General features: G+C 42.8%; 1 protein-coding gene across 1 annotated transcript; it reads right to left on the bottom strand.

Annotated features, from left to right (window-relative positions):
* Nucleotides 1-16,558: 16,558 nt before the first annotated feature.
* Nucleotides 16,559-17,595, bottom strand: phlda2 (pleckstrin homology-like domain, family A, member 2). The gene is made up of 2 exons (XM_034215947.1): nucleotides 17,020-17,595; nucleotides 16,559-16,911 (listed from the first exon to the last, which is right to left on the bottom strand). Exon 1 carries the CDS (start codon nucleotides 17,471-17,473, stop codon nucleotides 17,057-17,059), a length of 417 nt encoding a protein of 138 aa, XP_034071838.1. The 5' UTR covers nucleotides 17,474-17,595; the 3' UTR covers nucleotides 16,559-16,911; nucleotides 17,020-17,056.
* Nucleotides 17,596-17,824: the final 229 nt, after the last annotated feature.

Below are 17,824 nucleotides of genomic sequence, written 5' to 3'. Positions count from 1 at the left end.
CTATATATATATATGTATATATTTATATATACAATTTTAGAATCAAACAGAGCACTCTCATAATAACGTAACACAATCAGAGACTGGATATATCCCCCCCCCTCTCTGGTCGCTACAATGAGGAAAATAAATTACGGGCCAATAGTTTTATTTACAAGTAGTAAGCAGAGGACACCAAACCAACTGAGACCTAGTCTGCCGCATCTACGCACACACTGTACCACACACACACCTACACACTGTAGGCTACCACACACACGCACCTACAGCTAACAGCCTAACAGCCGTTCTCTATTTTATTATGTGAAGCACTAAATGGTCTTAGAAAAATATCGACTCTTATTTGTAGATATCTACTAAACTACAGCAAATAAAGAGAGTTGCCGCTGTGTTGCAGTTCTATCTCACTCAGGCTCCGCCCTCTATGGGTAGCCTACTACTCTCATCAATAGGCGCATTCACACTGCGGTACTTTTCCCACAAAGGTTCATGTGAATTTAGTTCATGTGAACTCTTTTATCGCGTTCACACCAAAAAGAGCCGGTACTAAAATTAGTTAATGTGAACCTTTTTACCCCCACGAAAGTCCCTGCTAGAGAGCAGGGACTTTCGAGCGGCTCTTTTGTGAGAAAAGAGCTACATTTCTGATTGGCTGGAAGGATTGCAAACCACGCCCCGCAAAACTCCCAAAAAGTTTTGTGAAGCCGCCATTTTATTATCCTCGCATTAGCATTAGCATTAGCCCAGCGCAGAAACGCAGAGAGACTAACTTATGGCAACACAAAATAAAACATGGGAGTGTTGGAGATGAGGAGGTGTCGGCGTTCTGGCGATTTACTCGGAAGGCTGCAGTAGAAGCCAGTCCCTAACTCCGGGGACTTCCGGCCGGGGACTTTGGGCGGCAGTATACGCCGTGAAGTGGTTTGCGGCCTGCCAGTAAACCCAAAGCAGAAGAAGAACAAGTGACGTCAGCGGCTTCATTTGCCTAATCCACCCCCAGGGACTTTTTCCAGTGTGAACGCGATCTGTACTTAGTTCATGAGAACTAAAGAGTTCACATGAACCTTTGTGGGAAAAGTACCGCAGTGTGAATGCGCCTATAGATACGCGAGTGTTTACACACTGAAGTTGTATAAACGTAGCCGGCCAATCAGGGCGAGCCTACCTGAATGCGCACGCAGGCTCACAGTATATAAGGCGGGTACGCCTCCTGACTGTCATCCTTTTCTCTTCAGCGAGCGAGACAACACCTGACCAGAAAAGCATTCGAAAAAAACAAACAAATACAAAGTATCTTACCTCCAGGCAAGCAAATGGAGTCGCCCCTGCAGGAAACCCGTGCCTGTCCCTCATGACTGTCCCTCATCCCCTCCGCGAGGGGTTTTACGGTCCGGCCCGCCCGGCGCAACCAGCTTTCGTCTCGCCCCCGTAGCCAGATATCTGGCAGTGTGTGGAGGCGTCGTGGCAACAGCCACTGAAAACGAGAGCTCCGGTGGCAGGAATGGTAGGTATTCTGAGGGTGCGGGCCGTACTGAGACCTCATATCCCGGCGTGCCCCCCCTCGATGAGAGCCTGGCACAGGCAGCAGGCTGGGCGGAGAACCTCTGCCCCTGCTTCCGCATGACAGGGAAAACGCTGGAATATTTTGATAAGAATATTCCGGCTTGGAGTGGAGGGCCGTGTCTCCAAATTACACAGGTGTGTTGGCCGTCTCGCTGATTATTCCTCTGCAAGATGCCCCCACCTCACCGGATCAGAGCGATTATTTGGACTGCAGCATCGGCCAAATTAATAACCTGATCCATGGTGTGGCAGCCGCTGCTGGCCGGGTGATGTCCCTGGCCACAGTGCCCACGCCACGGCTGGCTAGGAATCCCGACATTCTCTAAAAAGTGACCGTGATGATCTCCTGGGAGCCCCTGTGTCTACGGAGGGGCTCTTTGGATCGATAGCCTCGGTCAATAATAATAATAATAATGGGTTCCATTTATAAAGCACTTCATATTTGATTTCAAATCCCGAAGTGCTACAAGTAGTGAGCATGAACAGTATACATTACACAACACGGTAGAATTAATAAAAAGCAATAAAAAGGCTCTTTTGAAGAGATGGGTTTTGAGGCCTTTTTTAAAAGCCTCCACGGTCTGTGGTGCTCTCATTTGGTCGGGGAGAGCATTCCACAGACTGGGAGCAGCCGAGCAGAAGGCCCGGTCTCCCATAGTACGGAGCTTAGTCCTGGGGGGTTTGAGGAAGTTGGAGTTGCTGGAGCGGGTGGTCCGCAAGGAGTTATGGGGGGTGAGGAGTTCCTTGAGGTAGGGAGGGGCAGTTCCATGGACACACTGGTGGGTGTCACGCAGCGTTTCAAAAGCAGCGCTATTGTGAGCACACTCGCCACTCCCGCTGTAAACGCCAGTACAGGAGCCAGCGGATGGGCGCGCTCACGTGAGTGTAATAAACTGCAAGAAGTGCCGTCAAAGCACTGTGCGGTCAGGGACACTATAGTTGCTGAACACCTCACCTGTGCTCCTTAGGGACCTGGGAAACGTAGTGCGCAGTGTATAGTCACTTGCGCTGGCACCTGCAGGGTGGAGCTATGGGCTTATTCAGACCAATTCCCAGCCAAGTAAGCTGCAGCCTCGACTTCTCCACGGTCACAACCGGATGATAGGAAGTTGGGGTGCGGTGGCTGTTAACCAAAGGCCGGTCAGGGGCAGTGTGGTGGGTCGATGTTGTAGGACGACAGGGCGTTTATCCATCGGGGCTCCACCCACTGTACCCATAGAGTCCAGTAGAGGGTGGAGCCTGTGTGAGATAGAATGGTGGGTTACGTAATGTAACCCTAGTTCTTTAAGCGCAGGCGCCCTCTACCTAGGGGCCCTGTCTTTCCTATGCCGCTCGCTGAAGAGGGTGTAGGATGACAGTCAGGAGACGTACCCGCATTCGGGTAGGCTCACCCTGATTGGCCGGATACATTTATACAACTTCAGTGTGTGAACGCTCGCGTATCATTGATGAGAGTAGTACCCATAGAGTCCAGTAGAGGGCTCCGCCTGTGCTTATAGAACAAGGGTTACAATACGTAACCCACCGTTCTGGCCTGTCCTTAACAAGCTGCAGGGACGGGACTTGTCTGGACGTGCCTTTTAGAGCAGAGGAGAGGACCGAGGGAGTCTGGCAGTCTGGTACACCCTGAGGCAATGTGTGTGTCATGTATATTTCTTTGTACATGCTTAACGTGATCAGATGTGTGAAGTTAACTCGACATAGAGAGCAGTCAATCACTGCAAATATATGATCATACAAGTATTTTAATGTATTTAAACTATCTAAGCACTGCACCTAATTTGCATTTGAAAGTACCGGTGCGTTACTGGTTTATCGCTCTCCTATGCTAGCTACTCTATACGTCTGACAAAACAGTGTCCACCAAAGGTGCACTTTCTGTATCTTTTGACCCTAACACATGGTCTTCATTAGCAAATAAAACTTGCCCTTTTCCCATGGAACAACAGACATTCAAACTTGATAATATTCTGTCCAATTATTCTTGAGTTAGTCTGCCCTTTGAGAAGGTGTCATTGTTTGCTTTAGAGTTAAAGATAGTTCCACTTAAAGTTTATTTTGTTTTTTGGTCTGCAGCTTTCAACTGTCTTACAAGATGATGATGCTTAAGAAGACAACAATACTGCACTCGTCATACCATACCATATACTTGTACTCCACTAGACTTTAAAGTCAGTATTGTACTCTTAAATGACTGTAATTATTATTATTATTAGTTTTTCTTACTACTTTTCAGAACAGCGTAAAAAGGATAAGTGCTTTGATCACATGTCATGTGAATGCAGTCCCTTCCCATTTTTACTGGGTGCAAATTTGAGAAAGTTTCAATATTTACGTTATTTTAGTATTTTTAAGCATAATTTTAAAATGTTTGAATTTAACATTGTGATATTGTTACTTTTACACATGATCCTGACTAGACACTTCTTCCATCCCAGGACCACTCAAATAAAAAAAAGTGTTTTTCAGTCCTCACAGTTTGATTTAATTCTAATCTTCTCTAAGCAAATGTGTTGTCCCTATGTTCACCTAAAGTTAATTCAGACATCATGACACAATTACGTCTGTTAAATGCTAAAGACCTGGAAGACATTATTCAACATCTGAAATCCTCCTCCTGTAGCCTCGATATTATCCCGACAGGATTTTTCAAAACTGTTTTTCATTGCTTGGCCTCAGATATACTACACATAGTAAACAAGTCTCTCCAATTGGGTGTATTTCCACAGGCCCTGAAAACTGCAGTAATTAAACCGCTCCTAAAAAAGCATAACCTAGACGCAACCGTAATGAATAATTACAGGCCAATATCAAACCTTCCCTTTTTAAGCAAATTGATTGAAAAAGTTGTTTTTCAACAGTTGAGTAATTTCATGTTTTTAACTGACGGTTTTTATGTGTTTCAGTCGGTCTTTCGACCTAACCACAGCACTGAGACTTCTCTTGTTAAGGTCTTAAATGACATCCATTTAAACACAGACAGTGGCAGAATATCAGTGTTAGTATTATTAGATCTCAGCGCTGCCTTTGATACTGTTGACCACAACATATTGCTAGACCGTCTAGAAAACTGGGTGGGAGTTTCAGCAACAGCTCTAAATTTGTTTAGTTCCTACTTAAAGGACAGAACAAACTTTGTCTCAATAGGCAATTACAAATCAACCCTGACAAATATGTCATGCAGGGTTCCTCAAGGCTCCATCTTAGGACCTTTGCTTTTTAATATCTATATGCTACCACTGGCTCAAATTATTAAACACAGCGATCTAAGCTATCACATCTATGCAGACGACACCCAGATTTATTTTAAAATTACACCGGGAGACTACTCTCCGATTTAGAACACTGAGCAAGTGCATTGAGCACATCAATGACTGGATGACTCAGAACTTTCTCCAATTGAACAAACAAAAAACTGAGATCATTGTTTTTGGAGCAAAGAAGTACCGATTAAAAGTAATCACAGAGCTTCAGTTAGCAGACTACAAAGTATCTCATAAAGCTAGAAATCTGGGTGTAGTGATGGACTCAGACCTGAATTTTAACAGCCACATTACAACAGTTATTAGGTCTGCATACTATCACCTGAAGAACATATCAAGGATTAAAAAACTAATGTCACAACAGGATTTAGAAAAACTTGTCCATGCTTTTATTTTCAGTAGACTCGACTACTGCAATAGTGTATTCACAGGGCTCACAAAAAAATCCATCAGAAAGCTGCAGCTGATTCAGAACGCTGCTGCTCGAGTCCTCACACACACTTAAAGAGTGGATCACATCAGTCCGGTTCTGAAGTCTTTACACTGGCTTCCAGTCGACCAAAGAATTGATTTTAAAATACTATTGTTAGTTTTTAAATCACTAAATGGCTTAGGACCGAGGTATGTAAACGATTTCCTGCATAACTATGAACCATCCAGGAGTCTCAGGTCCTCTGGGTCGGGTCTGCTCTCTGTTCCAAGAATAAGAACTAAACATGGAAAAGCAGCGTTTAGCTATTATGCCCCGACAATCTGGAACAAACTGCCCGAATCCTGCAGGTCCGCTGAAACACTTCCTATTTTCAAATCCAGACTAAAAACATATCTATTTGCCGCTGCTTTTAATTGAGCTGTTCATATCACACTGCAGTATGCCTTTTATTCATGTATTCTGTACCTGCTGTGTTGATTTATTTATTTCATTATCTTTGCTTTTTTTATGCCTGTTTTTAAATGCCATTTAATAATGTGTTTATGCTGTATTTATTCTTAAATGTCTTTTGTTTTTATTTTGTAAAGCACTTTGAATTGTCGCGTGCTGAAAGGTGCTATATAAATACAATTGCCTTACCTAAGGTTTGACACATGCTAAAGTCAGGACAAAGCCCATAGGTTTAATGTGTTCAGTTTTAGTCATTTAATCCAATAGTTTATTTGACTAAACTTTTATGTTTCATTATTATTCACTGAGTCCGACCATTTCCTCTACAAGTGATAATGAAACCCAAATAAAAAGTTTTGGTTCCATATAAATGGACTCATTATACTTTACCTTTGATGATTCAAAGTCTGAATCATTGAATGCTACTAATAAAATAACATTTCAAAGGCAAGTACCGATGTATTTGGGGAGGCTGCAGTAATTCCAAGATGTGAATGCAGGGAAAAAGGATATGGGGGGTCATGTGCAGACTGGTAGATATGACTTGTTAAAGCACAGAGGATGATTCAGGATCTTATTCTTCTTTTAACTCCCAGCTGAAATGAAAAGTATTGAAAGCAGCAAGGTTTGATCATTGAAAGTCTCCAGCTTAGTTTCAGAGCAAGAACATCACAACCAACCAGCAATTACATGACCTGTAAAAACTCTGGTGGTGCAGTTTCATGCTTTGATTTGTTGCCATGGCGTCAGCAATGCCCGCCTCTGTAGTTTCTATGTAAAGCTGCAGTTCTTGTCTAGTCTTGTCCCGGAGCACTTAGCCCGTCCCACAGACAAACACAAGCCCCATCATCACCTGACTTGCTTGTAAAAATGGGCCATCATGTCCTGTCTGGTAAACAGAATTAAAAATAAGTATTACTCTGAGACCACATCGATCATGTTTATTACATGACCTTTGACTTATACAGCTTGCATGCAGTTCTGCAGCTGTGTGAGGATGTATAGTATCTAAATATAGTCCAGCATTATGTTTGTGTTTGATCCTGTTTGTGGGTTTCGTATTTTAAAAGCTACTGTTGACTGATCTCTGCTTCCTGTCTCATTGTTAACTCCTTTCAGCTTGGTTCAGTTAGCTCAGGGATTGTTGTGCTACCCTCTCATTTACAATCCACGTTATTCTTTCATTCTCTTCTCTTCTCATATCCATACGTCAGTCACACAGTTGCTCATGATCTAATAAACGGGAGAGTGAAAGCTGTGACAAGGGGTCACAGCTGGTGTGTACATGTGTGGCGTTTGAAATCCTATACAGACGTTAAACTTGCTACCGGGATAATCGTCGGCATTACACAGATCTGTGACACAGAGGAGTATGTTGCCAGCAGGTTGTTGTTTTGAACAAACACATTCCAGAGGAAGTGACTTTTAAAGTCATTGGGAGACCAAAAAACCCATCAAATTACGTTGTTTTGATAACGTTTTGTTTCGTGTCTTTATTTCTGTCTAGTAAACAGAGTTAACGTCAGGAAATTAGTCTTTTTACAGACTGCAGAGAGAAGTTGATTCTGTGTGTTTATATCAGTGTTACAGACAATGGTGTGTAGCAATGTTTTGTGAAATATGTTTACATTTAGGGATGTATGAACGACTATGCATGCAGGCTTAATGCTAACGAATAGCATGCCATGATGTTAGCAAAATACACTTTCAAACTATTCACTGACATTTTTTATTTTTTATAAATAGAGCTGTTTGACATTCAACCAAGTCAAGCCACTAAATTCAATGAAATAGTTTGTTAGCTAATAAGCTCATTCCAAAAGAATATGCTTATCATAAGGGGAAATAGGAAGGGTATATTTCACGCTTGTTATACAAATAAGTTATTGGACTTTTTTCTTATCAAGTTAGATTTGTTAGGAAATGTTTTCAAATATAATTGACTGAATTATTTAAAAAGTGGGCTTATTAACACATGAATACTTTGTAATATATGTTTATATATATTTAAGAAGTACAAGACAAGCACAAGTTTCATTTGTGGGCCATATTTCATTATACTTTCAGAATTAGCTGAGGACCGATTCAAAATGGTCCGAGGGCCCATTTGGCACCCGGGCCGTAGTTTGGACACCCCTGGCTTAATCCAACACTTCGAACTTAATCTGTGTTTAGGCATGCACACACAGACAGACATACAACAAGATGGCTTTGCATTCACAGACTCAAGTACACCGTACAAGCGGACCGATCCTGACCCTAGTTAGAGAGACAAGAAGTGTGTTAGTGTGTATAAGTACACTGTACAGTATGTGTCCTGCCCACTCAGATCTTCCATCCATAGGCCCAGATTCCAGTGGACCTCCCTGCTCTGGTTTGGAGGGGGCGTTGAGGTTGGAGAGCAGCCTTTGAAGGAGGCTCCAGTGACTCATTACCCAACAATCCACCCACCCTTCATTTCCTCTGCACCCCCACCAAACATCTCCATCCTCGCCCCTGCCCCTGCCCCTTGTCCTCTGGCACAGAAAGCCGACACACATCTCAACGTGCACACACTTGACGGCGGTTGACTAAAGAAAAGGGATTCTGTTACAGCAGAACTGGGTGGTGTGTGTGTGTGTGTGTGTGTGTGTGTGTGTGTGTGTGTGTGTGTGTGTGTGTGTGTGTGTGTGTGTGTGTGTGTGTGTGTGTGTGTGTGTGTGTGTGTGTGTGTGTGTGTGTGTGTGTGTGTGTGTGTGTGTGTGTGTATGTTGTACTGCAATCAGTAGCCATTGCACTAGCTCATCTAATATTTCTACAGAACTGATTGAAGATCTCAGTTTTCATATTTAATGTTCCAACCTGGCATCCTACTATCTGCCTCTTTTGCTCCTGCTGGTGTCATTTCATCACGTTTCCCCGGGGGGTTTGTAAACTAACACCGAAAAACTCCTGTCCCCACAGCTCACGCTGGTTGTACCCCCACCTCTAACTGGTGTGTGAACACACATGGGAACCTCGTGGAGACCAAGCCAGACATCTGCGCAAATGTTATAGCAATTGGTCCAGTAGATGTGTATGTTTTTAACATACTGCTGACTGTCTGTGTGCAGCGCAGCTCATTTAAGATGACATCCGTGGGAGATGACATCATTTTTGTCTTCCTGTCTGGAGCACAAAGAGCAGAATTGCATATCACACACTGATTCACAAAACATTAGTTCATTTGCCTTTGCATTTATGGGGAAAATGAAAGAGTATGAAATGTAACGTGAAACTCCCGCCTCGCAGTCTGCACACACATTTTAGACTTCTTCAATGTAAAGCAGAACAAAAGGGGTCAGTGACGCAGTTGACACATGAAGGTGCATTGCATGGGAGAATAAATCACTTTTAGTGCCTTTCAGAGCATTCAAACCTTTTTCGAAGACTTTTTGCTTTTTTAAAAGCTCCAATAAATGCCACTTCTCAAGATAAAACCCATTTTATTTTTATTTTAATTAACCAACCACAACTACGCAAGTAAGGATATCAGGAGTAAGAAACCTCTTATGGATGAAGTGTAAAATGTCCATGGATATAACGGGTCCATGCAGATGTATAATTTGTGTAAAATGCCTGTGTTTACATTGCTAAAGTGTGCTTGCGCTGCATTTGAATCATGCTCGGTAATTTGATTTATGCTGACCTCCAATACCACCGTAGCCTTTTTAGCAAAAGGTTGGCACTGTGCTCAGTCTCAGGGCAGCGTGTTGACAGAGAGTACCATTGTGAGTCCCTCTGCTCCTTGGGAAAGACCCTTGAGCCATGACAAACAGGATTTCCTCTTATTTCAGGCTTTGGTTTTCCCACTTCCTTCGTCTGCAGGGGGTTTATAAAGCAGCCACTTACAGCTTTGTAATTTCACATAATGTAGCTTCCAGCACCAGCGGGTTTGATGAGGCTGGTGTAAGTGAGATTCTTTAAAATATATAACAGACTTACTTGTCATAGTATGAAAAACACAGTTGTAATGAATGATATAAATAATTTATGTACTTTAATTAATCAGTTCTTGACAAAAACCTATGAAGGATCAACCCTGCATGATTGTGTTACTGCTTATATATTTTTCCCTGTTGGACCTTTTTTCTTTAGCCATGCATGTTGTTGCTTTTAGGGTTGCAATATTTACTTTGATATACTAAATGGTGAACTGGATAGACAGAGCTATGAGAAACCTCCTAAGAGAAGCACACATGAAACTTGGCGTTGGTGTGTATTTCTCTGTTTTCCTTTGTTTCCAGCTCCCTGCCCTTCATCCATCCATCTGTCCATTCATGGATCAACCCACTCAGCTCCTGGGTGGCTGCAGAGAGATCACATCACCTCAGCGAAGGTATGCAGACTCGGAAACACAAGCCCACACCCCGATCAGAAGTGATTAAGCACCCACTGCTCCGTCTTTGAACAATACGCTCCTGTTGTGTCCTGCTATGATTGATGGAGACGTTTGGTGATGGGTCAAAACCACACTGCTGAAGTGATCATTGAGCTGGAGCCAAGAAGAGAAACAATACATAGGATCTGCAGGAATGCATTGTCTGAGAACCTGTACTCTAATAAAGGGACTTTCAAGATTCCTCGGCCTGCTCCTCGCGGTCCTATCAGTCTGAGAAATACTTTTTCAGACAAAAGTCCCTTTTGAACACTAACCATAAAGTAAAATACAATATTTTCCAAATGTTTCACACAAAACTCTCTAAACTAAGGTACATAATAGACAGCTCTTATCATTGCTTTCACACACATTCTGAAACAAGAAATGCCATATAATTATAATATTGACAAAATATCATGGCTCAGGAGAAATGAAAACAGAATGACGATAGAGTAATTGATGTGTGGTGGTTTCTTTCAAATATATATTGTAATTTAGTGCATCTCTAACCCATATTTGGAAATATATGGGTATTAGAACTATATAAACTACCACACAGGAAATGTCAAATATTACTTGACTTAATGACTCAACATCAATTTATAACACAGTGATTTATCTTTCTTCAGAATGTTCCATGTCTTTGCTCATGTCAAAGCATTTCCTAATGGTAAATACAGAGTGAAATATAGATGTAAAATCTTACAGTACTCTGTTTGTGCAGGGTGTAGCAGCCATGTTGCATTTTCAGGTAATTAGATCATACCATTGTGTTGGCTTTGGTGTGTCATGGGGAAATTCCTGAATCCATGTATTGCCCTCATATCTCTCGCTAACTAATCGCTTCTAATGTTTCATCTTCTGGAATTTTCCCTCTCTCCCTTTATGTCCTCATTTATATTTCTTTCTCTTTCACTCGCTTTCCTCTTGTGCAATATGTTCCTGGTACTAATTTCCCCTCGCCCTGATAATGGCTCAGGACCCGGGGTCATCATTAGTGGTTATTACAGCCATTCGTTTCACCTTCAGTTTCATGTCAGGCAAAGTTGATCATGTTGCTGCCTTATTGGCTGCATCCACAGTCTGATGTAACTTACTGTAACTCATTTATTTTACGATCAGCCGCTGTGGAGCTATTCAGTGGCATGATGTGGAAATCACGTCACACTATAAGCCAGCGCATTGCACTCAGATTTCCACTTAATTTTCTTTTAGTTTTTCCCAACAAACTGCTGTTGGTGCTGCCAGCAATGAGAATCCCATCACACCAGCATGGGTAAAACATATAGAAGCTTCCACACGCACACACACGCACGCACGCACACACACACACACACACACACACACACACACACACACACACACACACACACACACACACACACACACACACACACACACACACACACACACACACACACACACACACACACACACACACACACACACACACACCAACACACACACACCAACACACAGTCCAGAAGAGGAAAGGAATAATGTTAGGGATTATTATTCCAGTTGTGAATAATGTCTTACATTAGACTTCCAGGCTGGGAATTATAATGTTATTATAATCAGTTCTTGGTGATCTATTCACACACCCACTCAGGCAGGTGTTGGTAACCAAATCCCCCCTCAGGAGCCAAGTTAGACTGGGATCAGACTCCCGTACCCCAGCTGCTCTGCTCCACTGCTCCAATCATCCACTGTGATCCACATCTGTCTGTTTCTGACACATGAAACGATGCAGCCATACAGATTTAGAGCTTATTTCTCCGTTTTTTTTCTTTGAGACTTCTTTCTCCAATAAGTACATAGTCAATCATACAACATACTCGATGGGATTTCATCGGTTTTGCACACAGCATTGAAAAATAACCTACATTTCCTAAGCAACATTCAATTACTGCCACTTCATTTAGCCACTTAGCTGCTGTACTTGTTTAAGGGTTTATTTTATTACAGATGTTTAAATGCTTGATATCAAAACAACACAGTGAAAAGGTGCTAAATAGAGAAAAATTAACTTACAGTAAAACTAACTCTAACACAACTCAGAGCCTTTTATGTGGGTCCAGCTAAATCCTAGCGAGTCTAAGCCCAAGTCTAAGGTTTGAAACCCACTCTATGGGACACTAATCTTTTCCCTCTTCCTCGGGGCCAGAGTGCACGTGGAGCTCTGTGGCCCTCGGACGTCCGCCCCCTCGCTGCCTGTAGACATTCCTGACAGCGTCTCCTCTCACTGTCTGAGGCTTCACTCCGGACAGCTGGGTCTTAGGCAACATGATCTCGCTCAGCGGCGCAGCCCCTGCCAACACTTTGTGTGTATAAACTACAGCATGTGTGTGTGAGGTTGTGCATATCCAGTACACACACATGTCTTACATATAAGAGGTGCCACATTCGTAAGATTCTGTTTGAAAAACAGGCCTTCAAAGAGACCATTGATATATAGGGGAAATATCACCTTACTCTGCCATATTTTGAGTTTTCTATATTTATGGATTAGCGGATGGGCTAAAATGCTATCAAAGCAAACAGAAAACTGTACATACATTCAGTGTTGTGCCCAGGCTTCTGAGGTTATTTCAGTTTATGGGTGGATTAGAGTGGGCAGATACTCAAGCTAAAGATGAAGAACTGGGGAGTCTTCACCCGTGACTCAGCAGACAGAAATGGATGTCCCATTAAAAACAAACACTGTTGTCGTGGCTACAGGCGATTAGGATAATAACGCCTTTGTGGATATGATGAGGAGGGGAATTCATCCGCAATTTATCCGAACCAAATCTGGAAATCAGATGACCTTTATTTGAATGGAGGAATGATAAATGGAAAACAGAGGGTTACCACAGAGAGCTGGATTTTGGTCAACTCTTGTTTTTTGTGGCCCAAATGAACTCTGAAGAATTACCGTAGTAACTGGATGACATTGTGTTTTCTCAGGTATGCCCCGAGGTCGTCTGTCTGTCTATGTGTTTCTTAGGTATGTGCTCAGGAATGCTCTCACCTGAGCCATGCGTCACAAAGTAACATACCTTAAGAGATTCTTTCCGGTAAAACAAGCCAGTGAATAGCACTTCTATGAGATAATCCCATTCAAAAGAAGAAGAAAAGACCAGGTAAACCCCTGCCAGCTTTTTTTAGAAATGAGAAAAAAATCTCCAAGTTACACAATGAATTGGTCATGCGCTTCCCAAGGCCTTGCCTAATATCCTGCTGTTTGGGTTTTTGGAGGTTTTATTTACATGAAGCACTAATGTTGTGTCCTGCTGGCGTCAGATTGGACTCTGACGGGAAGAGGGAGCGCGGAAATGACACAACAGGTTGAAGTCAAACAACGACAGAAGTTCCTACGTGATAGCGGCTTACAGGAAAAATAGTGATGCCCTCATTAAGCATGAGTAGGAGTAGCAATGACGCATACCTGATCGTACCGTAAATTACACTGCACTGAAGTGTGGTTAACATGTCATCAAGCTGCAACACACTTCAAGTGCTGTTTTTGTTTGGAATGCCCAAACATGCTCTTTATGAGTTGTAAGGGTTAGGCCATTGTGACGAAGGTAACTTCGTCACTGTGGACGGATGGCTTCGGGCCTTGCATGTGTGCACATTTGTATACAATTTATACTATTGATTGATGTAGTGTGTTTATTGTATTTTATTTTGAAATGTGTTCCCTTTTCCCCATGTCTGTTGCCGTTGATTGTGTGCACCTGGTGCCCTGTGTTGTGTCCTCCCCCCTCACCTGTGTCCTGTTGGGTTGATTGGGTTGGGCATTTAGGCTCTGGGGTTTTGCTGTTTGGGAGTGTTTTTGAGATCTTTGTGGCTGCAAGATGGGTGCAAGGAGAACAGCAGGATTGAGGCTGTGAACTTTGTGCCCAGGATTTTAATAAATGCCCACGTCGGGTTATATTTTTGGACGTTCTGCCTCTGCCTCCTTGCTTGGTCTGGGCCGATCAACGGTCAGCTTCACAGCCATACAAGAGATTTTAGGGGAAAGTAGAATAGTTATATTATTATACTATTTGCTCCACATAAGGCATTACATCCAAATGTTAGCAAAGTTCTCTTCCTTTTCATTCTGTACTATATTTTTGTTTCTGGCAATGCTCTGGTCTCTACAGTGCTCCGATGGACTGAGTCATTTTCCTTATTGAGGCAAAGAGGACAATATAAAAAATGTATGCATATCAATACAAATTAATGTCTTGTCATATCAGAGTTACTGCTGTTAGTGTGGGAGTGAGACAAGTTCCTTCTGGCCACTGACCTTCACCTCACAACACCCCGCTCAGCTGTTACTCCATACGCACTGCCTCAGCCTGTCAGCATTACATCTTGTGTTTACAATAAACGCCTCCCAATCAGACATTTTGTCCTGCTCAGAAATATGTGTATACAGGTCAGGGTACAGCACACAGTTGTCTCACATCCTCTCTGCTTTTGCATATAACTTTTTCCCAGGAATGTAACAATGCATTCACTGTTGCGCAGCCATGCTGCGTCCACATAATAGGGCGATAACGCCAAGTATGGCTGAGTGTGTGCCAGTGCTGCGTCAGAGGATGTTTATACAGCCTGAGATCAGAGAGGAAGACACAGTGTGTGAGTCCTGGCTGGTGGTGTGCATGTGTGTGTCCTCAGAAGAGCAAGGAAGTAAAGATCAAAACAGGGGGTTATTATGTCTTTTATGAGCCTCTGAGAACTTACACTTCAAGTGAAATGCTTAAAGAAAAAGCACTTTTCTGCATCAAATGTTAAGAAAGGAATAGCATGCAGTGATGATAGAAAAACCTGTGTGTGTGTGTGTGTGTGTGTGTGTGTGTGTGTGTGTGTGTGTGTGTGTGTGTGTGTGTGTGTGTGTGTGTGTGTGTGTGTGTGTGTGTGTGTGTGTGTGTGAGTGTGTTTGCTATATTAAAGTGGAGCCAATTTGTGAAGCGGTATTTTTAGAGAGAAGGCCCGTCCGCTCCGGTAATACTCCTCAGATCAGTCTAACCCTTTGATGCGTTCATTGTAGTGTGATCCTACTTCAAAGCTGCACACGGGGATGGGATGGGACGAGCAGGAGTGTGACTCCACTATACACTTCATTACTGCGGGCCAGAGATTCGGCTTTCTGTCACCCCTGACCTTTGGGCATTTGTGCTCATAACACACTTCCATCCCGCAAGATCTACAACCGGAGGTATTCATTTCAAGGCAGTGAGGACGTGTCTTTTTTTAACGTGAAGTTGAACACAGTGTTCAGGAAAAACAAATGTAGCTTAAATTTCCCCATTTTTAGCGCTGACACTGAAGACCAAACTCCTTCTCTGTATTAGATCAGATGAGTAATTTGTATATTTATTTAATTTAACTAGTGTTTTTTTCTGATATTACTGGCATTATGACTGAATGTATTCAATATAGTTTAAAACTACACAGAGAAAGGCCTTGAACAATATCATATATAATGTCATAGAATAGTAGTAAAGATTATACTGGACTCTTGGTGTTTTAGAAATAGGTATACCTATACCTTTTCTAATGATCACATAAACAGACTATTTCCCAGAGTAAGCATCAATCATGCTCCATTGAAATGTTAGGAACATGTCTTTCTCACAGGTTTATTGCATGACAAAACTAAATAAAGTTAGAAAGTTCAACACTTACAAGTTCTGAACCTACACATGGTCGTTATACAGCCAATTACATAGTTATACAGCTAATTTAAAATGACTATTGACTTTGTAACCTGCGTATTATCTTTCTTCTGTGGGCCATGCAAGGATTTCTGAATGACTCAAGCCGTGCTCACTGGGTTTATAACAGTAATTACTTAGGTGTGTACCTAGTGTCACATTATACCCATTGAAGCAGCCTTTATGTCATGATAACAGGGCAGTACAGTGGACTTCCTGTGTGTTGTAAAGGTTGAAAAGAAAAAAGGCGCCTGATAAAAACGTTTTCCATCTAATGAAATACCGGCTGTATATGAACAAAAAGTATTGTCAGCTTTTGTGAAGCTCATAGTCTGTAACACCACCAACACATTTAATCACACAAGTTTAAAGCATTCTAAAGCAATAGCGGCAACCTATAACCCTACCGCACCTCGGAAGCAGTTAAGGTGTGTTCAAAGCATTACTGAGTCTTTTATGTGTCCCGTGCCGATGACTAAAGCTGCTTATCAGTCATGAGTCGACTCAAGCCTGAAACCCTCCCAGTGACAATAAAGAGTCACATTCCACCTGACAGCAGAAAGGAAAGGGACTTTCCTTTCCTCCACTCCCTCTTTACTGTTGCATGTGTGGCATTTACTAAGAAATGCTGCTGATTAAGTGGCCATAAGTGTCAAATATTTGGCTAACTCTAAAAGCTTTAATTAGATACTAACAGATGTTGGTACGAAGTAGAAAAGTTGAGACATGAAAAACAAAAGTAGAGGAGAGCACAAAATTACGTCAAAAAAGCATCAATATTTATTCAAATAAATACAACACACATTGTAAAAGCAAATAATTTAAACAACACAAGGCGTTTGCCAGTAATATCCTGGAAACAAATAAATTAATATCGTGGTTTTAGGAGTCATTCCTCCCAGGAAAGCAAACTGCAAACTTGAAATAGTTTTGACAATTCAAGGGTTCAGTCCTGTGAATGGAGCTTCAGACAATCTCTCAGTCTTTTGGTTTGGATCAGTTGACTCCTCTCTCCCGAGAGCTCAGTCCCGAACAATCCTTCATGTCTGGACCGGAAGACCTCGTCTTCCTTTTGGTCCGATTATTATTTCTGTATGGTCCATTTTGACACTAGGAGGAGATAAAAACATGTCATTAGTTTCGACATTCTCCCACTGCTCTGAGCCACAATGTGTATTAGTATATGATGTCAGCTCTATGTCATGGCGTTTCCCTCACCATATTAGGAGTGGTTAACAGCCAGGGTCCCGGCGGCTCAGGGCGCCCTCGCCATGCGCCTCTCCTGCTGTCCGGGCGATGCGCTCTCATTGTCCTGCCGCGTTTTAAAGTCCTGGATGGCTTTTCTGTTCTGGAAATCAATCAGAGCCATGGTGATCACCGCGTTCCAGCAGTTCTCCTCCCCAGAGCACCGGAAATCGATCTCCTTATCGTCTGTGGTCACGATGGTGAAGTAGACGAACTTGCCGGTGCGCTCCACGCAGTCCACCTTCTTGATGGACTGCAGCTTGAGCTCCTTGCCCTTGGAGCGCTTCTGCGTGTCGGCGTAAATGTTGAGGCTGTCCGTGGTCAGGACGCACGTCTTCCTCTTCCAGAACTGGAGCAGGTTGTCGCTCCTCTTCTCCAGCTCTCCCTCTTTGAGGACCTGGCTGATCTCTGCCGCTGACATTTTCATTGTTTGGCTATGTGTGTCCTTCCCCCGCTGTGTCGTCTGAGGAGCCCGAGGAAGGAGCTTCTCCACAAATGTTTTGGTAATCCAGAGCTGCGATATGAATGAAGTAAGGTAGCAGGGGAGTTTTTATAGTGTACTCTGGCGAAGCCCTTCCCACTTGACGTCAGATGACTTGGGAATGCATCAACAGTTGCCAGTGGAGTAATTCAAGACTGTGTGTGTGGGCGGAAGCTGTGGTGCAGGGGGGGGGGGGGGGGGGAGCAGAGGAAGTCCTAACGTGGACCTAATTACACTGCTAACATGTTAATTACTAATCTACATCCCACTGAGAAGATTACAGTGTAAATATTTGCC

This window comes from Gymnodraco acuticeps, unplaced genomic scaffold, assembly GCF_902827175.1.
Source record: "Gymnodraco acuticeps unplaced genomic scaffold, fGymAcu1.1, whole genome shotgun sequence".
NCBI classification, from domain to species: domain Eukaryota; kingdom Metazoa; phylum Chordata; class Actinopteri; order Perciformes; family Bathydraconidae; genus Gymnodraco; species Gymnodraco acuticeps.
This window is presented reverse-complemented; position numbering and strand designations above follow the sequence as displayed.